The sequence below is a fragment of the Cryptotermes secundus genome, unplaced genomic scaffold (assembly GCF_002891405.2).
Source record: "Cryptotermes secundus unplaced genomic scaffold, Csec_1.0 scaffold523, whole genome shotgun sequence".
Taxonomy (NCBI): Eukaryota; Metazoa; Arthropoda; class Insecta; order Blattodea; family Kalotermitidae; genus Cryptotermes; species Cryptotermes secundus.
In genome coordinates, this window is record NW_019734360.1 from 779,727 (window position 1) to 805,041 (window position 25,315).

Consider the following 25,315-nt stretch of genomic DNA (forward strand, 5'->3'; position numbering starts at 1 on the left):
ATTATTATTATTATTGTTTGAGGTTCTCGTAGCAATGATTCTAAAACTTCCATTCTTGTGAGATGTTACACCGTGTAATTTGGTAACTCCACGCCTCGTGTCATTTGCAAGTTTGTTTATATCCCTGGAAGCCCGGTTCTTAGCATTCTGTCGACGTGACATCAACAGTTTAAAATGAGCACAATTATAACAGCCTGTATCAACATAAATGGCTTTTGGTTTATGATGTCATAGGTCAGTCGGTATAGCGGCAGGCTATGTACTGGACGGCCGAGGTGCAGTTCCCGTCAGGCGCAACAGATTTATCTTTTCTCTGCAATGTCCAGCCCGAATCTAGACCAAAATAAACCTCCTATATTGTGAGTACCGGGGCTTCTTTCCTAGGGGGTAAAGTAGCCTGGGCGTAAAGCTTACCTCTATCTAGTGCCTAGGTCAAGAATGTTGGCGTTAGATCTTTGCTCCCCCATGTGTCTTCATGGCGTAAAAAGGTAAAACCTATCCTTGTAACAGGCCATGAAGGCCCATAGGGTTGTGAAACGTCGAGGCTCCCATATTTTCTCTAGACAGTCGGCTCACAGATGGCAGTGAGGTTGTCAGCCTTACGCACCGGCTGCCCTTTACCCCCAGGAAGATTCCTGGTACTCATTTCTGTTAGAGGCTGAGTCGACCCCGGGGCCATAGTGCGGATGGAAGGATTAGGTAATTTGAAAAAATCCACCTCATCGTGGCTCGAACTCGCGACCTTCCGGCTTGTAGCATAGTGCCTGAACCAACTACGCTACCGCGTGGTGCTTAATTAATTAAGCAGAAGGACAACTTAATATTTTTTACTTTTGCCTGCTACATCAGTTAGTCTCATCCGTGCGCAAGAGTGCCAACGAATTCTCCCACTGCGCAGCTGATTTTGACATGCACGGGTATCACTTCTAAGTAGGTCTCCAACACATTCACTTGGTGTAACGTCTGCCTCTCGTATCGATTTCGTCACCGTGACGATATGACTCATGTCCAGTGGCTCATAATGACTCAGATTACAGATATCAGCAACTTAATGGTTGTTTATGTATGACGTATAATGACAGTTGGGTCTAAATCACCGTCAGATAACAACATTGTTACCGGTAATGTAAAAACTGTTACCGACTCTCAAAATAGCGATCCCTGCTGCCTTCGTTATAGGGAAATGTCAATAACTTTTTTTTTAATTACCTGACTGAAGTTTACACGGTTTTCTTCGGTTCCTCCAGAAAAATATCGGGATAATACGCTAAGTTGTGCTAACATCGCTTCCTTCTACACCCTTTCAGATTCACTTAGAGGTAAAGCGGCCGGGCCATGAAGCTCATCACTGACGCCCATCCAGTGCCGAGTTCAAAAATTGAATTGCTGTACCTACATTCCTGTCGCCCTACACCCCCCAGGAAGATTCTGGTATTCATTTTTGTTAGAGGCTGAGTCGAATCTAAGACAATTGAAAAACCCAACGACCTCATCAGAAATCGAACCCGCGACCTTCCGGGATGCAGCATAGTGCCTCAACCAGTTATACTTCCACATGCCCCGTGTATACGATAACGAAAGTGAAAGCAAGGGGCTAGGGCCCAGCAAAGGGCTGTAGAGCCATTCATGAATGGATGGATGTATACTAAAAGTTTGGATTTTCACTTCCTTTCAGCAGAATTTTGAAAAGTTACTTAATTTTAAATTAATATGTTGTGTCTTATATCCCTTTCTGCAACCTAAATAATTAATATTACTTGTAGGAGCATTTTACTTCACTACAGTAATTTGTAATTGTCCCATCTAGCCCTACTTCTCGAAAGTGTTCCTTTTCTCTCTCTCACGGGATTTCCTAAACCGGATAGAACACGTAATGGACACAGAGAACAGCGGCAGCTGGACACTCTCGCCTCTGGAGGAACAGAAGCCAATTATGAGTGAGATACTGAATCACAGATGAGTGGTGATAAGCTATCTGTTTCCTGGCAGCTGGGAGGAAACCGGAAAGTGTCACATAGATTGAGAGCAACACCTGGGATTGCGCATTGTGCCATATACAACTCAGATTTGGGGTACTAAAAATATATTATATTTCTGTTCTTTTCCAAATTTGTTTCTGCATTGCCTGTGTTTAACTTTCTTACGGCTCTCGACATGACAGTAGTACTTTCAGTGTTATATTTGTCTTCAGTCTTGAAAGTTAGATATTGTATACATCAAGAATGTTGTTAGTTTGGGGACAGGTGTATATTTGCCAGGTTCACATATATCGTGACTTAGTTCAACCAGAATTTAATTTTCATTCCTCCCTCTGCGAATTAAATGTGGGGGAATATGGCGACATAGATGGTTGAGGCACTGTGCTACAAGCCGGAAGGTCACAGGTTCGATTCCCGATGATATCATTGGATTTTCAATTGATCTAATCCTTCCAGCCGCACTATGGGCCTGGAGTCGACTCAGCCTCTAACAGAAAACAGTAACAGGAATCTCCCTGAGAGTAAAGGTGGCCGGCGCGTAAGGCTGACAACCACACCGCCATCTGTGAGCCGATTGTAAAGAAAATGTGGGCTCCTCGACGTCTCACAAACCTATGGGCCTCCACGGCCTGTTACAGGGATAGCGTTACCTTACGGCTTAAATGTTCATCAGAATTGCACTAACCTGACGTTTTCGTCTGATCTGTAGCACCCCTGCTTCGTATTCGGGATGTTCCGTGTTCAAATCCCTGTCCGGAGATCAGCTTTCATGAGCCAGCATCTGCAGCAAACAGTGCATGAGCCTTCTGCAGCTTGCAGGCTGTAGCATTGCCTATTCTGATAGAAGTCAGAATCTCTGAAGTCAGACGAGACGATAGGGGCTTCAGAACCATAATGGACTATACGATTATCTCCCTTAAGTTTTCACTTAAGGAAAACGGTTTCCTGCATTCGCCCAGTACGTTACTAGCCATCAGTCTTAATAGCAAGGAGGAGACTGTGTTTGTGGAACCATGAGAATGTGTTATTGTTAATGTAAATGGGCCAAAATTTACTAATATGAAATAAGGGCCGCGCCATAGCTCAAGCGGTTAGTCGCTGGCTTCCCACCGCGGCGGCCCGGGTTCGATCCCGGGTCTGGTCAAGTGGGATTTGTGGTGGACAAATCGGCGCTGAGGCAGGTTTTCTCCGAGTACTTCGGTTTCCCCTGCCAATCTTCATTCCACCAATTGCTCCACAATCACCCTCACCTATCATCTGGGGCTGGTACAATAGGCCAGAAGTGGCCGCAGTACTAGGGACTTAGTCCCACCCCACTGGCAATAAAAAAATGAAATAATATGGAATTATGTGGATAGGTCCTAAAGAATTTCATGAAAACTCCATGTGTGTGTGTGTGGCAGGAAAGTTATACTGGGACAGGCTTTCTTCCTAGCACTTTGGTTTTCCCCTATCAGTTCTCTTCCTACCAATTCACAGTACTCATCTTTAGTCTGGGGCTAGTATAATAAGGTAATTTGAGGTCACAGTACCAAGGGACTCACCCTTGCCCCACTCCTACAAATAAATCTGGCTTAACTAATGTTACTAACAAGCATAAAATTGTAAAGTTTACTGTCTAAAGGAAAATGACGGCATGTAAACTGATATAAAATCATTAACGTTTCGGAGGAAGTAATACCCCCATCTTCAAGGTAGAAGATTTATATTGCACTTCCTCCATCATCATGGTAGAAATGTACCGTGAAGATGGAGGCAGTAGGATCTTCCGAAATGTTCGTGATTTCATCCCAGACTGCACGGAATCACATCTTATAAGAGATTTCATATTACAGCCTCCATCATTCCAAATACTCCAAATAAATATTTGAATTGTATGTTACTTACAAAGCTTCATGTGATAAACACATTTTAAACACGGAGAGAAATCCACATTTTTATGAAATTGCAGTTAGAGTTCTGTGTATCGCACAGTCGACATTTCCTTCTCATATAGTACAGTGTAAGCTGTTGTGTTTGTTTTATAACGGCCCCTTGGAACAAGCAAAATGCAGCCTCGCGTGACGCCCTAATGAACATTCCGGAAGTTTTCTGATTCATCCATCTGGGGTTTAGAACCCAAGATGCATCACGCAGTAGTTTAAATGCTTTTGTCTTATCTAACAGCAAACTTTGTAATATTATTAATTAGTTTCGTTCAGAATCCACGGTACTGCGGGCTGCAGCGTAGCGGTACAGTGGCTCCCTATTGTCTCTGCGTGGACAAAAGTTTTCCTGGACACACGACAAAACTGACCGAGTGGAACTGCAGCTGCCACAAGCGCCGTTGGTAATAATAATAATGTGATTTCGGAATAACACAGACGGTATAAAAGATCTACGGGCTGGACGGCCTGATTGCTTTTCCCAGCAATGCAAGATGTTTTGCTACTCAACAGCGTCCAGACCGATTCTGCGGCCACCCCAACGGTTACCAGCGGCTCTTTCCTCAGGGTTAAAGCGGCCGGGACCTGAAGCTGACCACTCACCTCCCTCTGGTGTCGAGGTCGAGAAAGGTGGAACTATACCTCCACTCCTCCATATGTCTTCGTGGCATGGTGTTTAACTAATTCAGCGCAGGGACAACTTTACCTTTCTTAATAATAATATATACAGTGAGGATTAGGCTCTCTTGGCCTGTTCTCATTTAAAATTATTGTCTAAAACTATGAAACTCATAGACAGTCCGTCGGACTCCTTGGACAAGGGATTAGCCCTGTCGCAAGGCCGCTACCTATACAGGACAACACAAACAGAACAAACACAGACATCTATGCTTCGAGTGGGATTCGAACCCATGATCAAAGTTCTTGAGCGGGCCACTGTGATCGGAATAATTCAATTCAATTCGTGTTTATTTACGTGCAGACTTAACAGCACAGAGGCCAATTACAAAGCTAGCACGAACAGAGAGAAATACACAAAAATAATTAAAAAAACAACATACAAATATGATAGTCTGTTAATTACACAGTGAGCATGAATAAAGATACAGAAACAAACACACACAGACAAAGCCGCAATGTGAGAATTTGGGTTTCAAATAGAGCAGCATACAACAATAATAATAATAATAATAATAATAATAATAATAATAATAATAATAATCATAACGAAATTAATATAAATAATGATAATAATAATAGTTTCATTAATTCAGTATAAGATATGTTTCAGCCAGTCACGGTAGCCGAACAGTCTGAGGCATGTACTGTCTTCGCTCGCTTGGAAACTGGGATCGTGGGTTCGAATCCCACTCAGGTCATAGATGTTTAGTTTGTGCGTGTGCGTTTTTCTGTGTTTGTGTACAGGTAGAGGCTTTGCGACGAGCTGATCACCCACCCAAGGACTCCTACCGAAAGTGCAAGATCTAGAAAAACCGAAGTGAACGGAGAAGTTCATGGAGGTAGGCCTAGGCCCACTGGGGCTGTAATGCCAAGGGAAAAAAAGTTGTCCCTGAGCTTAATTAGTTAAGCACCATGCCATGAAGCCGTATATGCCAGTGGACATATAGCTCCATGTATTCTTGACCTCCGTTCTAGATGGAGGAGAGCGGTTAGCGTCACTCCCCAGCCGCTTTACTCCCGGGAAGAAGGCCCTTGCACCCGTTGGATAAGAGGCTGGGTAAGTCCCAGCGCCGGTCTGGACGCTGTAGAGTGGGGAAATGTCTCTTGCATCTGCCGGGAATCGAACCCATCGCTATACCACTGAGCTTTCCCTGCTCCAGAGAAGAATGAGCACAACATTTATTTTCGCATGAATATTCTGGTGGTGTCCTTTCCCGTGAGCCGTCTGGACGTGATTTGAACCTGACTCATGGACAGGATATCTTGCAATATTGTGTAACAATAAGAGTGCTGTGGGTCCTAATCCACGAAAGCTAAAGAATAAAAATTATAGCCTATTTAAATAGGTCAGCAATAACTGAAAAACCAATTGTGTGTGACAGACAAGATGTGCTGATTTCATATCAGCTATAACCGAGGGGGTAGGGTTTTTGCTTCGTATTTTGGAAGTCTCGTGTTAAAATCTCGGCTCTTAGATTAGCTATCACGTCTGAGGCCATTACATTATCTTATGGATTTGTAACACTGTCGTTAAGTTACGCAAGACTCGGTTATAATTTCAATATCTGGTGTTACGTGGTTAAATATTAGCAGCAAAAAGCCCTGATGACCTAATTTTTGGTTTTAAGTAAAAAGAAAAAATTAGTAATCATTTATAATATACTTATGTTTATACCAAGTCTGATTTATGTCCGTTCAAGTTTCTGTATCCAGTGAGTGTACTTACGATCGCGTGTTGTTTATTATGATGTCAACAACAACTTTCCTCTCTTCGGCATCAAGATTAGTGGCTCTGGTAAATGGAGAATTCGATCCGCAAATATATATGTCTTACACACTGGAGCTGCCACATGTTGTGGGCCCAGTGCTCACATGCTATACGGTACTGTTATGCTTACTCAAACAGAAAGTCTGTGAAGAGTACAGTGATTACGTCACATCACGTCACTTCACGTCACAATATTACACACTTCACTGCTGTTTGCACGCCCACCTCAGAGCTGTCAAGTAGTTTGCAAATAACAGGAAAGGATACCCAGTTGTTCATCTGACACATTGACACTTAAAACAACTGCATAAAATCAATTCAAAAGATTTCAAAATAAAGAAGTGAAACATCTGTAAGTGTCTGTGACACTTGTGTAATAAGAACAGAGATATTTGGTTTGAAGACATTAAGGAAAGAGATCACTTGGAGGACCAAGGCGTAAACGGCAGGACACTCTTAAATTATAGCGAGGAAATATGGCGGGATGGTGTTGAGTTGATTGATTTGGCTCAGAATAATATTGGAAAGTTCTGTCTTGTGAAAAGGACAAAGAAATTTTGTGTTCAAATATATGACAACTTTCGAAAATACAAAAAAAAAATTTAAATTTAAGATAAAAATTGAAAACTTACTAAGATTTTTAAATCTGAGAACTTAAGAACATATCCGACGATTTTGAAAATGTAAGAAATTATAATATTTTCGAAAAATTTATGAACATCGAGTTTTTCTTTGAAATGTTAACATATTAAAGACTTTAGAAGCAATTAAAAAATAAATGTTTTTTTCTAAATACTAACAATTGTTTTCCAAATTTTATAAAACTGTCGAAAATTTAAAGAATTTGAAATTTCGAAAGAAATTACATTTTGGAAAAAACAATCAAATCAAAGACGGATATACAGAATGTGGTGCCTAACATAACCTAACCCAATCTGATAATTTTCTGCCCGAATGTGCTGGTTGCCGCATATGCGTCGACCTAACCTTAACTACCGCAAAGTGACCACGCCGAACACAAACCTGCAGGTTTACGAGACCTAATCTGACCCATAATGGGGGCGAGCGCTCCTCAAGTGTTGGTCTTTGTGTACATATCCGTGTCCATGGATTCCCTCAGCATTGCCGGAAAGTACACGTACAGTACTCCGAAACAGGCCGTTGTATAGCCTTCCTAGTTCTGCAATTGGAATGTCTCTGTTATTCGCGCAGTTCAGAAGTTTCCACAAATAAAACTAGGAGACCAACAAATACAAGTGTTTTTAGCAGGGCAGTGCGGGTCAGTTTCCATGGAAACCAAACTCAAAGCTAATCTCATTAAGTTACTGTAGAGCAAGAAGATACCAGAAATAAGCCGCAACGGCCGCGCCATAGCTCAAGCGATTAGTCGCTGGCTTCCCATCGCGGCGGCCCGGGTTCGATCCCGGGTCTGATCAAGTGGGATTTGTGGTGGACAAAGTGGCGCTAGGGCAGGTTTTCTCCAAGTAGTTCGGTTTCCCCTGCCAATCTTCATTCCACCAATTACTCCACAATCACCCTTACCTATCATCTGGGGCTGGTACAATAGGCCAGAAGTGGCCGCAGTACAAGGGACTTAGTCCCACCCCACTTGCCATAAAAAAAATAAGCCGCAATGATTCAGTCGGTATTTTGCATATGCAAAAAGGATATTATTATAATTTTATGGAGCACGCGGTAGCGTAGTTGGTCGAGGCACAATACTACAAGCCGGAAGGTCGTGGATTCGATTCCCGATGTCATTGTATTTTTCAATTGAGCCAATCCTTCCAGCCGCAATATAACCATGGGCTTGACTCAGCCTATAACAGAAATGAGTACCAGGAATATTCCTGGAGGGTAAAGGGCGGCCGGCATATAAGCCTGACAACCTCTACACCATCTGTTAAGCCGATTTGTTTAGAAGAATATGGGAGCCTCGACGTCTCACAACCCCATGGGCCTCCACGGCTTATTACAGGATAGCTTTACCCCTTTTATTATTACTATGCTTTCTCATCAAACTGCTTTTTGCAGAACACCTCGCGTTCATGGCGTACATATTCAACATAGATGTGATTTCAGATTGTCCATCTAAGGCTATAACCTGCAGGAGTGCGTCAGTGAAAGGGTTAAGGCTACAAATAGGAATTGTCGACTTTTCCCGTTGAATTTTCAACGTGCATTCCAATAGTTGTTATGTTACGTAGTGCTCAGTGTGAGACGAACCTAATGGTGGAATGTTGGGCATGAAATATTAATGTTTTGGTGTGATCCACAGTCGGACATCGTGCACCAGTCGGTGTACGAGCTCGTGCACTCGGAGGACCGGGAAGAGTTGCAGCGACAACTGATGTGGAACTCGTTCCTGCCACCCGAGTCAGCCAACTTCGTGCTCCAGGATATTCTGCAGCCAGAGAACTGCCACCTCTTGGAGCGAAGTTTCACTGTCCGTTTCCGTTGCCTGTTGGACAACACCTCGGGGTTCCTGGTGAGTCCACACCCTCTTGTCTACTCAACCTCGGCTCGTTGTACCACGGTCACGTGTCTGATCCCCTGTTTGCCACCTGCTTTCAAGCTGATTTCTTACTCGATTTATTCTTCGACCCTGAGGATGGAGGCGAAATATGCCTCCGAAACGTCTGTTGACTTTCAACGGGCTACATGGTGTTATATCCCAGAAGACAGAACTCTTCATAACCACCGATGTGTGAACCTCAAATTCTACATAATTGAAGCGCTTTTATGAAACATGGTATGAACATCATGCCACTAATAACCAACCCACCTTCATGCTTCTTATTTTTTCTACCATCAGTAATATCAAAATGGCTGCTCTTCAGTGTTCCAAAACGGAACCCATGATGTACCTAGAACAAATCCAAACTTTAAATGTAATTAATTTGTACTCGTCTCTCTTCTCCTGTTACATCAGCTATAATTCGATATCGTGCGAAATTTACGTGCAGGTAAAACCTGAAAAAGTTAAAGCTGTCCCTGTAACAGGCCGTAAAGGCCCATAGGGTTGTGAGACGTCGAGGTTCCCACATTTTCTCTAGACAGTCGGCTCACAGATGGCTCTGAGGTTGTCAGCCTTACGCGCCGGCCGCCCTTTACCCCCACGAAGATTTCTGGTACTCATTTATATTAGAGGCTGAGTCGACCCCAGTGCCATATTACGGCTGGAGGAATTACATCAACTGAAAAATCCAATGACCCTCATCGGGAATCGAACTCGAGACCTTTGAGAGAAAAGTATTTATTTTAAGAGTACGCCTTCTACTTGCCAGTTCCTAAAGACAAATGTCGGGATAAGTAGATATTAATAGGTTCTGAGATCAGTGGATAACACACGAGAGTAGTGGGTTTTTGGACTTTGTCCATCGTCCGGTAAGATAAAGTTGTCCTGTGCTTAACTAATTAAGCACCACGCCATAAAGGAGTACGGGGGAGTGGATGTATAGATCCACAGTTTCTTGGCCTCTGCACTAACTGGAGGTGAGTCGTCAGCTTCACGTCCCGGTCGCTTTAACCCCGGGGAAAGAGCCACGGGAACCCATTGGAAAGGAGTCTGTATGGGCCTCAGAGTTGGTATGGACGAGGTGGAGAAAAGACAATTTTTTGACCCTACCGGGACTCGAACTCCGATCTCTCTGTCGACCAGCCGGTAACCGACTGCGCTATCCCGGCTCCTTGTCCATCGTCCGCTGTTCTAAATAAAATAACGTTTCGGAAACTAGATCTGTTTCCGTCCTCAGGTGAGAGGGTGGGAGACACCGTTCACCCCCAAGAAAATTCTTGGTACACATTTCTGTTAGAGGAAATCGAAAAAAGAAAACTATTAATGAATGGCTAGATGCAGCGGGGAGCACTTCAGAATTTTAGCATATGATTCGAATCATCATTATCAATAATTTTTCATATATGTGTAAACTTTAATTACGTAATTTGAATATACCTCCTCTTTTAAGTTTTAACTGCTGATAAACGTGAGAAGTAAACATATCATATACACTTACACATGTTCATATCTGTAGGCCGAGTACACTGCGCTCCGTTAGAGCACTGCACAATTCACGGAAAATTTAATATTGCAACTATAAAAGTATCCAGAACTATGGACTTGAAGACGATGTAATTGAGGTTCGATTCTTGTTACGGCAAAGGATTTTTCAATTCCCCATAACGTCCAAGTTGGTTCTGGGTACCGTTTATTCTCCTGGCCAATTTTGTACTAGGATTCGTTCCAGGTAAGAAGCGACTGCTCCTGTGCATGCAGAAGAATGCCTGGAGCTATACTGCACTCCCCTATACACATCCTTGGTGAGGTGCTTAATTAAGTAAAGGGACTTTTCCATTTATTTGCTACTATATTATGGATGGTCACTGTCTTCGCTCGCTCGGAAGCCGGGGTCGTGGGTTCGAATCCCACACAGGGCATGGATGTTTGGTGTGTTGTCCTGTGTTTAGGCAGAGGCCTTGCGACGAGCTGATCACTCGTACAAGGAGTCCTACCGTCTGTAAAATGGTCATGAAACTGAAAATCAGAAGTCAGGGCCCAAGGGGCTGTAGCACCAGTGAAAAATAAAATGTGGATAAATATAGATCGTTGAGAAAAAAAAAGATTAACTTTATTTTGCCAGCGAAGCAAAAACAAAGCAAGCCGTAGATTATTAAGATATGTCCGCCTGCTTTAATATTTTAAATTAAGTCGACTGTCTAGCTTTATACTGTGCCTGAACCCCTCGGGCATTAATCACATGTGAATTTGTTTCTCTACACACCTGTATCGTCATAATTAAGGCGAGATTCCTCTTTAGTTGCCCTGTGTGTACACAACTGGATGCCAGATTAAATAATTTGATTACACAGTGGACTTATTCAATTAATTAGGAGTGTCAGGGATGTAATGAAACGTCAGCCGAACGAGGGGACAATTCGTCATGGACACGCTGAGTGACGGCAGGAAAATGCATTGCTACTTCTGCTTGCCTCTTCTTAATGAAGTTGTCGCTGCAGCGCTGGGCGCGCAGTGCCAAGTCCTCATCATCTTTGCTACGGAGCACCCACGCCCGAACAATGTGGCACGTAGACCCGTTGCTGTGCAACGACTGAGACTATACAACAAGCGTTTCTACGTAACGGCTCCGCAAACAAACATATTTCCAAGGCAACAATTGTACTATAACAGAGGAACGGTGTTTTGTAAGCGGTCCGTGCTGAGATTTTATAAGTAGGGCCAGTTAGCTGTTGAGTAAGTCACGTTCAAGTGACTAGACTGCCGTGGTAGCTAATACTACTAGGAAATATATATATATATATAAAGGGCATAATCTGCTGTACCTAGCCTGGACTGACAGAGGAACAGTATATATTGTACATCTAAATAAGAAATAAGTGTGTATTGTAAATATGTGTAAATACAGACAGTTGACTTAGTACTACAGACTGACTAACAAATGACAGACCCGACCTCTCGTCAGAGAGGGCGCTACACATAGACAGGACAGTAACTTTCACTCAAAGAAATATCTGGTCATGAGCCCCAGCTGGGGCTCGACACCAAGACAGACAGACTGACTGACCGTCAGTTGCAACGTGACTCTGACTCTGACTCTGACTCTGACTGAGTAAGTCAGCTGGTTGGTGAGTTAGTGATTTAGTTAGTCGTTGTGAGATGTTGCTGTGAGAAGCTGGTAGCGAAGACAAGAGACAGTTCGGGAAACCAGAGGATGGGAACGTCCGCAGTTGGAAGCCTTTACCAACCAAAGGCAGTGAAGACAAGACTTCGGACACTAGTGTGTGTGTGTGTGTGTGTGTGTGTGTGTAACAGTGAACTGTAAAATGTTGTCACGTGCTGTATCAAAGTGTCCAATAAACCCGATCATCAATCCAAACCTTATCCGTAGACACTCCATCACGTGACACTATATCAAAATATATAGTAGCTCTAGCTGTGCTTAATCAATTAAGCACCATCTCATGAAGGCATGGGGAGTGGAGGTATGGCTACCGTTTTTGACCTGGGCACTAGATGGAGGTAAGTGGTTAGCTGTACGGCCGTGGCCGCTTTACCCCCCGGGGAAAGGGTATCCGGTACCCATTGCATAGGGAGCTGGGTGGGCCCCAGACCCGGTCTAGACACTATGGAGAAGAGAACAATCTCTTGCGCCCTGCTGGAAATCGAGCCCGGGTCGTCCAGCCCAGGGTCCGTCACTATATCGACTGAGCTATCCTGACTGACACTGTAAGGTAACATTTTCGTACTTTTACTCAGTTGTTCCAGGCAAGTTCACGAAGAATACCGTGGAGTGGGCAACTACCGATTTCTTCTGTATCCTTCCCAATTAATCTTATACAAAACCATTCTCCCGTCTTGGATTTCTTCCTTCTGTACCGTAAGATCTGCTTGATAGTAGACAATACACGGTCTATTAATGCATAACGCGATCTGTATTCAGAAACGTTTGGCATCGGACTAACCGTATACGGTTCAGTGAACTAAGCGATCTGCCGCTTATACGTCCATAGGAAACAATACATATTTTACTATGCGAAGCGATAAAATTTGTATTTTCAGTCCTCATTACTGTATACCGATATAGAAAGACAAAGGAAGAACTGGACAGATTCGTAAATGAGGTCAGAACACGCTAATTCAGAGTCGTTAGAGTGAAGAAGAAGAAGAAGAAGAAGACGAAGGAGAAGGAGGAGGAGCATAAACAGGAAGAGAAGCAGAAAGAGGAGGAGAAGCAGGAGCAGCAGCAAAAGTAGGAGGAGCAGCGGCAGGAGGAGGAGGAGAAGGAGAAGCAGGAACAAAAGGAGAAGGAGGGGGGACAGAAGGAGGAGGAGGAGCATAAACAGGAAGAGAAGCAGAAAGAGGGAGAGAAGCAGGAGCAGCAGCAGAAGTAGGAGGAGCAGAGGCAGAAGGAGAAGGAGAAGCAGAAGCAGGAACAAAAGGAGGAGGAGAAGGAGGAGGAGGAGCATAAACAGGAAGAGAAGCAGAAAGAGGAGCAGAAGCAGGAGCAGCGGCAGAAGGAGGAGGAGAAGGAGAAGAAGGAACAAAAGGAGGAGGAGGAGGAGGGACAGGAGGAGGAGCATAAACAGGAAGATAAGCAGGAAGAGGAGCAGAAGCAGGAGCAGCAACAAAAGTAGGAGGAGCAGCGGCAGGAGGAGGAGGTGGAGAAGGAGAAGCAGGAACAGGAACAAAAGGAGGAGGAGGGGGCAGAAGGAGGAGGAGGTTACCATACAAAGCTACGCCGATATGTAATAGATATTATGTACGATGTACACATCCATTCATTTTTAGAATCTGAATTTGTTTATGCGTAAGAGTAATTCACTGTTTGTTTCTTGCATGTGCTTGGCGCCCTTAAGGCACAACTACTTGGTTAGGAGGCACGGGTGAATTGGCACAGTTATTCACAGATCTGTAGCCCATTCCAATCACCTCATCTTGCACAACGTATAGGCTTACAGCCCATATAGTTGACATAGTATCGATAAATACCCAAGAAACAAAGACAGATTTGTAATGCTGTGTGTGTGTGTGTGTGTGTGGAGCAGTGAATGCGGCATAGCTACTGTCCATTGTATTTTGTGTAGGAATGTAAAACGCCCGTCTTGTGATTCTAAAAGGCCTTGTCAAGATAATGAAGGCATCCATTAATTTTCTTCACAGCAAATGCAATGAACATGTGTGCCAGATACAGTTCGCTGAAATTATAACAAGACCCCTTTCTGTCTAGTGTTATAGGAAGTTGTAAATTTGTTTTATTACTATATAGTTTTTATATGTAGCCGTTAGGTTTCCTTCTCGGTTTGTGTTCAGTATTTGTAGTGTAACTAATTAAAAGTTTTCAATTAAATCCCATCTGCTTACCCACCTGTCAATTGTATCAACTCTCCAAGTACACTTTTATCCTGTAAAGAGCCATCCCGTAAGCTCTTCGGTAGTCTCATCCGATACATCTGTTAATGTTGTATTGTTATTATTAAATTCAGCCCTGCGCAGAAGCCGGCACCATAAATCTGGTATAGCCGGCAGGTTACTGTACCCACGCTCCGTGTAATCATTGCGCATGCGTTTCAGGTGCTCGAAAGCCGTTTCTTTTACCGGCTCTCCCGACATATTCCCACGGCTTCTTGAGGTGTGTACGTTACTCGTTTTATTTTAGGACGCTTCCAACAGATGGCATTATAGGCTGGTGAATGACACAACTTTTTGTATGATCCATATACTGTTAGTTAGGTTGCAGAGATTTCAGTTGCGCAATTTAAACTGTAGCAAACAACAGTTAAGGTCATGTATAAATGAAGACTTGTGGCGATAATAATACGTAATACATTTCGAAGCAGCATCAAAGCTATCAAAGACAATATTCAGGCGTACTACATGCTCCACCCATCTCATACTTTGTTTTATTAATCTATTATATGAATATGATGAATATGATCTTCTGGGAGGTGATTCCGTGTAGTTTGCTAGAAAGTTACCAATGTTTCGAAAGAACCAAATGCTTCCATCTTCAAGATGCTCTGTAGACGGAGGCACGAGATTTTACCGAAAATTTAATACCTTTCTACAAAACTACAGAGTATAACATCCCCGAGGAATGCAACCTTCTATTCAGTTAAGAGTAAAAATCATGGAGATTCTAATTGCACTATTGTTTCCATCGACCTGTTACTCTCTCTCTCTCTTAAAGCACCAGAAATCCCAGTCAAATACGTTCTTCTCTTAATGTGAAAGTACAGTTTTCATATTAGTACAAAAGAGCAGGTAAAATTATATAAGCCACGGTCATTAGGGTTTCAGATTGCAAATGAGTAAAAATATTGTCAAGAAAAGTAAAAGCTGTCCCTGTAAAAGACCGTGGAGGCCCATAGGGTTATGAGACGTCGAGGCTTCCACACTTTCTAGAAAATCGGTTCACAGATGGCGGTGAGGTTGCCAGCTGCCCTTTACCCCCCCCCCCCACGTAGCTCCCATGCANATATTCCTGGTACTCATTTCTGTTAGAGGCTGAGTCCACCCCAGGTCCATAGTGAGGCTGGAAGGATTACGTAAATTGAAAAATCCACCTCATCGGTACTTGAACTCGCGGTCTCCCGGCTTGTAGCATAGTGCCTCAACCAATTACGTAAAACATACAGACTTCGACATACAGCGAGAGTTCTCTCCTCTATGTAAGAAAGCTGTACTGTTTTTCCCCATGTTTTAGCATCCTGTGCTGACAAAATTGTCAGCAAGACATTTTCGTGGTGACAGAAGAATCTCGTGTAGCTGGATCGAAAAACAATAAATTTAGTTTCTTTTTACTTGTGTACTTTCAGCGTTCACTTCGTGAAACAAATTATTATTCTCTTCTACTTCACAGTTTTTGCTGATGTTTTGTACTAAAATTGCCTTTTCTTTATTTTTTTCAAACGAAATAAGTAGCTTGCACAAGTCCATTATTTCCCATTTATCATCATCAACGTCTGAACATTGTCCACTGCAGAAGCACAAAGAACACAAAAAAGAGGCAGAAACTTTAGAATCACCGCCGTCTCTCTGACAAAGCGTCTAACGCGCGTTTTGCGTCAGCAGCCCTAGTTGCGGGGGCCATTACGGGATTTTAGGGTCACTTGGTGCCAGGATCGTCCTTACATTTGGGGCCCCGGAGTAATAGAAATGTGCTGACCCCCATCAGTAACAAAACATTTAAGTTATGGCCATTTTTATGTTCTAATATCTTACAGTAACTAAAAGTGTAAACTAACCTCTCGTGATTTTAGGAAAACATTGTGTCAATAAAACCTGCGGATTCAATTTATGTTCTTTGGTGGGCACAACGCGACCCCCCCCCCCAATCACAACTCCTTAAATCCAGCCCTAATTGGTTCAAACAATACTCCGAAGATGGTTGTAAGATTATGCGATCAAATGCAGCTACGAACTGAGATCGTACATAACCGTCATATTATACGTATATACCGGTACTGCATATGTATATCCTTGTAACATCACATACTCACCACTAGTGAGCAACAGGCAATTAAATATACTCTGGCATGTAGAACCGTTGCTGGGCAATGACCGCCAGATAATAAATATACAACAGCCGTTGGAAACAGCAACAGATGAACGGTGTTTTCTGTGCGGTCCGTAACGTGATGTTATAAGGAGGACAGTGAGAGTCGAGAGTCAACAGTTGGAGCAATGAATTAGTTATGGAAGAGTCGCCAACCGGTAAGAACGTGAGCACAAGAGCAGAGGACATTGTTGCAATCCATCACTAGGCAACGACTGGTAAAAACAAAACAGAGCGAGAACATTTAATGCGTGCTGTAGTGAACTGAAGAGTATGTGAATTAGCGATAACTCTAGAGTTGCTTTTAGCTAAGATCTATAAGCGTTCAATAAATCCAATTAACAATCCAAACACCGTCTATAGTCACTATCACGTGACAATATCTTAGGCTCTGTTGTAGGCATTCTTGTACGTGCTGCGTTGAAGGAAGGTAGGAACTGCAGATACTTAATTATTTTCCTAAATCCTTAAAGGATAGTGGTAATTTTGTGTACCACCTGCTTTAAGGTGTCAGTACTATGTATTTTGTTCACAGTGTGTATGTATATTTCGTGCGATTCTCAAAACGAAGATGTATGGATTCTCTACACAGCACTGACCGGTTCATTGTTTTCTGCGCGGTGTTAACAGAATTCTTAAATATTGCTTAGGTTATGTTTGCATTAGTTCACAAAACCTATTACCTAATGTGAATTAACACTCAGGCAAATGAGCACTGCTCAGGAACCGGATAAATTGTGTATACGAAATTGAAGTACCAAATCATTTTCGTATATCTCCTCCCCCCTCAGTTTCCTCTCTTTTCTTTAAGGCTTAAAATCGTAAAAGTTGCACTTCTTTTAGTACTAGTCAAAAGGAAAATCTATCCCTGTTACAGGCCGTGGAGGCCCGTAGGGTAGTGAGACATCGAAGCTCCCACATTTTCGAGAAAATCGGCTCACAGAGGGCGGTGATGTTGTAAGCCTTACGAGAGCATAGAATTGTTACTTTGTTGCATAAAATCTTTGACCTCAACAATAACAACATTATTATCATTTTCTCAGATCTGACTCAAGACTCACTTCTGTATATAAAAGTTACATGTGCAGGAGAGAAACTCTGAAACTGGAGCTGATTAATTATTTTGCCCATTTCCCGTCTTATAGGCCACGTGATAGAGCTTATCGCAGAGCTGGAAGAAAATATAAAAATTATAGCACCGGAAGGCAGCCCAGCGGAAGCACTCACGCTGAACTGAGCTTTTTGTGTTAAAATGAAAACCCGTAATTATACCCTAAGTATTAGGGAACAATTAAAACGCGAGCAGTGACTGTCATAGTGAGCTTCATACGGTCTGGATGCGTCCATATTTAATTGGAAGGAAGAGGAAATCTACCTACATCCATAAAACATTAAGAGGTAGGACCCGTCCTTCAGAATAGTAAAGTTAACCCTGATCTTAAGGGTCAGAAGAATGGTAATTAACCAGGAACTCAAGGAACTATATTAAGACTCCTGGCCCGATAATTGATATGAAACGCAGAAATTTGGAGTGATGGGAGCACATGTGATTAGAATAGATGAAACAAAAGTGGCTAAGAAAAGTTGTTTTGAAAATAAGCCAGAAGATAGAAGAAAATGGGGAAAGTCCAGGCTGACATGGCTGGAAGATGTAGAGAATGGTTTACGAGATCACAAAGTGAAGATATGGAGGCGGAAGGCGCAAACAGAGAAGACTGGGCATGTGTTCTAAAGGAGACCAAGGAGCGTGCGTGCATATATGTGCCCCTATGATTAATTAAACACGGCTACATAAAGACGTATGAGAAGTGGAGGTACAGCTCCAGGCATTCTTAGCTCGACACTAGAAGATTACGGTAAAAGAAGGTAAAGCTATCCCTGTAACAGGCCATGGAGGCACATAGGATTGTGAGACGTCGAGCCTCCGACATTTTCTAGACAATCGGCTCACAGATATCTGTGAGGTTGTCAGCCTTACATGCCGGCCTCCCCTTACCCCCCAGGAAGATTACTATTACTCATTTCTGTTAGAGGCTGAGTCGATCCCAGGGCCATAGTGGGGCTGGAAATATTAGGTCAATTGAAAAATTAAGTGATCTCATCAAGAACTGAACCCGCCATTTTCCGGCTTGTAGCATAATGCCTCAGTTTCAAGTTCTGGCCTCCAATTTAGTCCCAGGGCAGAAGCCACTCAGGACCAGTCTGGAGGCTATGGAGAGGAAGAATGTCTTGTCTCGGCCTGGAATCGAAACCCAATTCCTTGGCTTCCTCCGGTAGCTTGGTTACTATACCGACTGAGCTGTGCCGACTCCTGACGTGAAAATGGTTACTTTCATTCATGCGATCCGTATGAGTTACCGTAATGGTGAGCATTAAACATCTACCTTCAGAGTGTATTTAAGTGTTTTGTATCGTTGTGACAAGAACAGCATTAGCTGGTTGGTATTTAAAATGAGCACGCCCTATGTTCCCTGTGAGGTAGGTAATAAATTTTTGAATATTATTTAGATGTACTTGTGCCTAGAAATGATAAACTAAGGATACTCAAATTATTCCGTTTCGCACGATGCTTCTGCTCTTTGCAACTAATAATCAAAATTCCTCGTTTTTTGCCCAGGTTGAGATACCAGGTTCGGATTTAAAAATGTTGGGGCACCGGAGTCATCAAAACGTGGAGGTCTCTATGAGTAAAAACAAATTTAAGTCACAGAAAATTATGTTCTTATTTCTTAAAAAAACTAAAAACTACAATACACACCAGCTTTTCATTATTTTAGAGGCTCAAATGACTAAATAAAACCCGTGAATTCTATTTCTATTTTGTTGAGGCCCTTGATCGACCACCTGGGTCGCTCCCCCTCAAATCGTCATGTAAGTTACTGTTGCTTTCCTTTCCAATATTGCAGTGTACAGCAGCGAAATCTAAATGCAGAATAACACTAAAAATTAGGAAATTGAAATTTACTTATGTAATTTTAAAAAACCCCAAACTCCGATGCATGATTTACTTGTAACTTTAACAGCTATAGCTATCATACATACTAGTAGCAGGGCAGAGTAGATTTCATAACAAGTTTAGATGTTCTTTATTGGGTTTAAGGCAGGAAACTTTACAAGCAACATTCTGTTCAGCCAGAAAACTGCAAATTTCTTATCCCTTGGCGAACATTTGGATACTTAAGTTGCTTTGGGCATTGTGTTTTAGCGGTTGGATATCCGAGGGCGAATCAAAGTTCTCCATGGGCAGAACCGCAAGACAGAGGAACCACCACTTGCACTCTTTGCCATCTGCACTCCTTTTGGACCACCATCATTGCTGGAAATTCCCCAAAAGGAGGTGATGTTCAAGAGTAAGCACAAACTCGATCTCAGCCTCGTATCCATGGACCAAAGGTAATTACACCTAACCTAACCTGTCTCTGTTCCCAGCTAAATTTATTTAGAGGGCTAAAGGACTTCACATCAATTCGACCAAATGAAATTAACTACATATGGTAGTTATTTAGTCATAGGAGTGTTGTGAGATAGTCTCTTAGTTATGCTGTTGCAGATGGGCCTATTGTATCATTCCTGGAAAATATATGAATATAGAATAACAGAGAAGTATCACTGAAATGGAAAAACATAAGTTCTTACAGTAGAACATGCCCAGTGCCATCGTTTATACCATAAAATCCACAAGGATTACACTAGGTTGAACCCAGGCCTCCATAGTGAGGAAGCAGTTTCTAACCGTTTGAGCTATTGCAAGGGCAGTTCATTATATAAGTTAAATGTAAGCTTCCATACATCAGAATAAATATCCACTAATAGACATACTATCCTTTTCTAAATGGCTCTGACAGTGACATGTTGCAGTTAGTAAAATTATTAATGGATTTCCAGACATTATGCATCATACAGTATTCTGAAACGTACATGTTTCATAAACTGGAACTGTTTTCATTTTGAGGTGGGCAAGCTCCACTCATTTGGGTCCCAAACTTTTAAGTTGAGGATTCTTGATGTGAATAAAATTCCAGAGGCCATCAACCTATAAAAATGGCCCAAAATTTGACTCAGCAGTTACAAAATAATCTCTAATGAATCCTATTGATATCTACAAAGTACATTTACTATTGAATTCTATGTCTATAGTCTGATGTGGCCTTTTAGGATTAAAATTAATTCAGTATCTTTTTTATCAACCCGTTTCTAATTGGGTCATCCAATGAACTTCATCGCCCCTTTGGTGGGGGGCTCCAAATTTATGGAGGCTGTATTAGACCAAAGTAGTTTCATTCAGTAGATTGTGATTGTAAGATATTGTAATCAGAATCCTTCATAATTCATTCATCCATCTTAGATCCAAATATTTTCCTTAACAGTTTACTTTTAAACCTTTGTGATTTATATTCATTCCTAGAAGTAACCATATGAAACATATAAAATTAGTAAAGTTATTGCTATCCTTGTCTTGATCTTCAGCATATTGAAAATTCAACAGGTTTTGAACAGTTATTGAACTTAATAATATGCAAAAACAAACATTTTTATTCTCCTTCTTTCACAGTTAACCTAATTTGTACTTCATCAGCTTTGTCCCCTAAGAGAATTATTCAATGATTTATTTCCAGGGGTCAACGTATATTTGATCAGGTTAGCAACCAGAGAGAAACTTCAATTGTCACCCCTGCCACTGCAGTAGCTACTTACCATCACATAACATGCAACACCTGAAACATTATATCTTANGCAGATTTCTTATACTTTTTCTTCTACCCTGAAGATGGAGGCGATACGTTCCTCCGAAACGTCGGTTAACACCACATATACACGGTGCCAAATCCCAGAAGACTGCTTTCTTCATAGTCACCGCCGTGAAAGCCTCAGATCTTACATTATATCTTATTATATACATATTGTGTAAATGAGATATCATATACTATTCTAATTAACTGTTAAACATTTAAATAAAGAGCAGAAGATAATATTAACAAATACATTAAAAACTTCTGCACTTGTTCACCTTAATTTTTTATTTGTCACAAACAAATACATGAGTGGGTTTGTTGAACTCTGTTTATTACATAATATGACTGATGCTAATTTTGGTTTTATGTTATGTTACTGTATTAAGATTTATCATTACCTACCTCACCAGCTTCTTTGCTGAACAGTAGGAGAATTTCAGCTTTATTAAACCTTATGAATTCTGTGCCCCAAAATTAACATAATTAATATAAACAGTTAATTAGTTAGACTATTTAATTCCAGCCCAAGAAGATCTGATTAACTGATTGGGCTACTCAGTTCCATCACTGTCTGATTCTCTTGGGTTTTCCTGATGGTGTATAACTAACTCCATGGGGCAGAGATCTTCTTGAAAAGTTAATAATTCTTTGGTTACTTAGACATTCCCAGCATTTGACGGAGCATGAAAATTCATTATCATGAAGAGCTCTCCATTGATCCCTGTCCTGAGCCAGGTAAGATCAGTCCACATCCTTCCACCCTATTTCTGTCAGATCCATTTCAATACTATCCTTCCATCTAACCCTAGGTATTCCAAGTGCTCTATCCCCTTCAGGTTTCCCAAACAAACATCTGCAAGCATTTCTCTTCTCTCCCATGCATATTACATATATCACAAGTCTTTGATCATCCTAATACTGTCTGGCAAGGGGTACAAATTTTGAAACTCCTTGTTGTTCAATTTTCTTCAGCCTCCTGTCATTTCCTACCCATTAGGCTCAAATATTCACCTCAGTAATCTTTTGAGAAACATTCTCAGTCCTCCTTTAATGTGATAGACCACATTCCACACCAGGGAAGAGAAAAAATTATGATTTTTTTACTTATTTCAACCTTTTGAGCAGACAAAAGGTTCTGTACTGAGCAGAAGCAAATTTTAATCTGTTCTTAATTTCTACATGAATTCAGTTGTGATTTTTCAGAGTCATCACCAAGTATTTGAACTTTGTCACTTTTTCAAAGTTGATATATCAAAAAAGGATAGGTGAAGGTCCAAGGAACAGTGCACTTTAACCGTTTTTGTGTTTGACAGGGGAAAGATGCTGCTGGGGTACTCAGATGCCGAGCTTGCCAATTTGGGAGGTTATGATCTAGTCCATTACGATGACCTTGCTTACGTGGCAAGTGCACATCAAGAACGTAAGTTACAACATTACAGCTCCACTGTGGCACATCCTTTCAATCCGTTGTTACATTTTAAAAACTATTGGATGTTGACATCAGATGATGTCTGCTTCACATTCAGGAGGCCTTGGTTTCAAATTTCGGTCCCAAGACCAACTATCAAAACTGAGTTCTTGTGGTTTTCCTCGGTTAATCCAGCCAAATGGCCTAACCAGTCGTCTCAAATGGCTGGCTTGTATTCAAGTGTTTTCCAGTTATTATCGGCATCACATCAACTATCATGACTGAGGCTTCTATAGTTTTCCTCAGTCTCTCCATGCGAATTCTAGACAGTACCTTAAATTAGCCCACGCCCATTTCCTTCCATGTCCCTTCTAATTCATTATAACATATTTTTTCATTATATTATTTGAGGCTACTTAGTCTGATCTACTGACCATGGCCTCAGATAAATGAATACAAAAACTTGAATGTGGTCACTGAATGTGGTTTGTCCCAACTTGTTACAGTCCTGAAGACTGGTGCATCTGGCATGATTGCGTACCGGTTCCAGACCAAAGAAGGCCAGTGGCAGTGGTTGCAGACAAGCTCGAGGTTGGTGTACAAGAACTCGAAGCCAGACTTCGTCATCAGCACCCATCGCCCACTCATGTGAGTCTCTCGGAGACAGCACACTTTGGTTTCTGTAGCTCTACAACCAATACACCCATTATCCCCCAATATTCAGTGCCGTTCTTTGTATCGAGAAAAACTACTTACGTCGTTCCCTGCATATCATTACTAATTTCAGTCATCTTCAAGGGCCTTGAACTATATGTTGAAGTTATTAGCCATTTTGCTGATTATAATTTTCAAACCATTTTTAAAAAATGTCATTTTAAGGTAAAAATGTAAGAAAACACAAAATGCATGTTCATAGCCCAGAATGCAGTCAAGTGATACAGCAAAAGGGGAAAACCATTTCTTAATGTGGACTAGATCATGGATTGCACAATACTGGGTACTTGTTCAAGTTCAGTTGAACCTCACAACAGTAGAGTTAAGAGCTCATTATACAATTTGTTTCAATGAAATTATAGATCATTTATGAAAATCTGTATATGTATATTTTGCTGTATAAGATGAAAGAGCTAACTAACTACACCNAACAATTATGCATGTTCATTACCCAGAATGCAGTCAAGTGATACAGCAAAAGGGGAAAACCATTTCTTAATGTGGACTAGATCATGGATTGCACAATACTGGGTACTTGTTCAAGTTCAGTTGAACCTCACAACAGTAGAGTTAAGAGCTCATTATACAATTTGTTTCAATGAAATTATAGATCATTTATGAAAATCTGTATATGTATATTTTGCTGTATAAGATGAAAGAGCTAACTAACTACACCATGTAGCAGAGTCCAGCTTGAGAAATTAATAGTTGCTCAACTATTCAAGAAATTCCAGCATTTTACTGAAATCAAAAGTTCATTACTATTTTCATAACAGCCTGCTCATCTTTTTTATTCAGAACCAAATAAATCCAGTCCAAATCTTTTCATCCTACTTCATTAAAATTTATTTTAGTATTATCCTTCCATCTCTGCCTCAACCCTTCAGGCTTTCCTGCTGAAATTTGGTATTCATTTCTCTTCTTTCCCACACATGCTATGTACCCTGTCCATCACATCCTCTTGATCTGATCTGCCTAATAATGTCTGCTGAGGGATACATCCTATGTACTAAAAACTTAGAAGTCCTTACCCTGTGCACAGCCAAGCACTGAGCCACAGATGGAGCCCCAACTTAAAGATTGAGGTTGTGATAATGTGCTGCCTGGTCAGGGAAGAAGCTATCATCCCTGTCCATGTTATTGGGCAGGAGCTCGAGCTCAGTTGCTTCCCTCATGATGCAATCCGTGTATCTGGGGTTTGGTGGAGATCATCGTGATGTCACTGCTGGTTTGAGATTAAAGAATTTTATATCATTGCAGTACTTGTACTTCACAGTTATATTTACACTGTTTCAACAGTATGTTTAGGTCACCATCAGTTAATGGTCACTATAAGAACAAAAAGCGTAGCAATTAATTTTCATTTGAAAGAAAATCCTAAATTGTAAAATATCCAACTCCGAAATTGGTGCTGCCCCAGGCAGTTGCTTGATTAGCCTGTGACGTCAAGCCAGTCCTGAAGAAATTTTAGTAATACATGTGTGTATGTAGTATGAGTGAATTCAAGGGGAAATAATGTCTGTTCTATAATAGTGTGCACATAATTTGCAAATTCGTTCTTTAATCTTCCTCATACTCCACTGGGTGTGATGTTCATTTCTTTCATATACTGATTTATTACCGTATATATGAAGCATTTATTTATATACTTATTAGCATAATGCACATTGAAATTTCAATGGGAATCGACATCGTACGTTATCTGTTATCCACTCTTATACATTAAGCTCTTGAGGCACATTTAAAAATCATGAATTCACTGAATATGGACATTACGAGTATGAGCCTTAAAATTTCTGGACAGACAGCTATATTTATATTAAGAATACAATATGCCATGCCATCTGTTATCTGAGTCTGTGCTCAATTTATATGCAAGCTGTCAAGTGAAGCCCTCAGTGGAATTCCTGCACTCTCATTGCAACTGACAGGAAAGAGATGTTACATTAAAGAGAGAGAGAGATATATATGGGGGGGGGGACACGCGGTAGCGTAGTTGGTTGAAGCACTATGCTACAAGCCGGAAGGTAGCGG

The 25,315-nt window shown here is 41.5% G+C and overlaps 1 protein-coding gene and 1 long non-coding RNA gene across 4 annotated transcripts in view; one reads left to right on the top strand and one right to left on the bottom strand.

Moving 5' to 3' along the window:
* The window catches only part of LOC111868864, a 359,329-nt gene that overhangs the window by 317,897 nt on the left and 16,117 nt on the right, over positions 1-25,315 (top strand). For all 3 annotated transcript variants that reach the window (XM_023859902.2, XM_023859903.2, XM_023859904.2), the window contains 4 exons: positions 8,632-8,841; positions 19,632-19,819; positions 22,473-22,579; positions 23,074-23,215. In XM_023859902.2, coding sequence (XP_023715670.1) covers positions 8,632-8,841; positions 19,632-19,819; positions 22,473-22,579; positions 23,074-23,215 — 647 coding nt within the window. The remainder of the gene's footprint in view (positions 1-8,631; positions 8,842-19,631; positions 19,820-22,472; positions 22,580-23,073; positions 23,216-25,315) is intronic.
* LOC117282657 overlaps positions 23,174-25,315 on the bottom strand; it is an 8,392-nt gene continuing 6,250 nt past the window's right edge. The window contains exons 2-3 of the long non-coding RNA XR_004513487.1: positions 24,313-24,506; positions 23,174-23,255 (exon numbers count right to left, since the gene is read on the bottom strand). This is a non-coding gene — a long non-coding RNA (uncharacterized LOC117282657). The remainder of the gene's footprint in view (positions 23,256-24,312; positions 24,507-25,315) is intronic.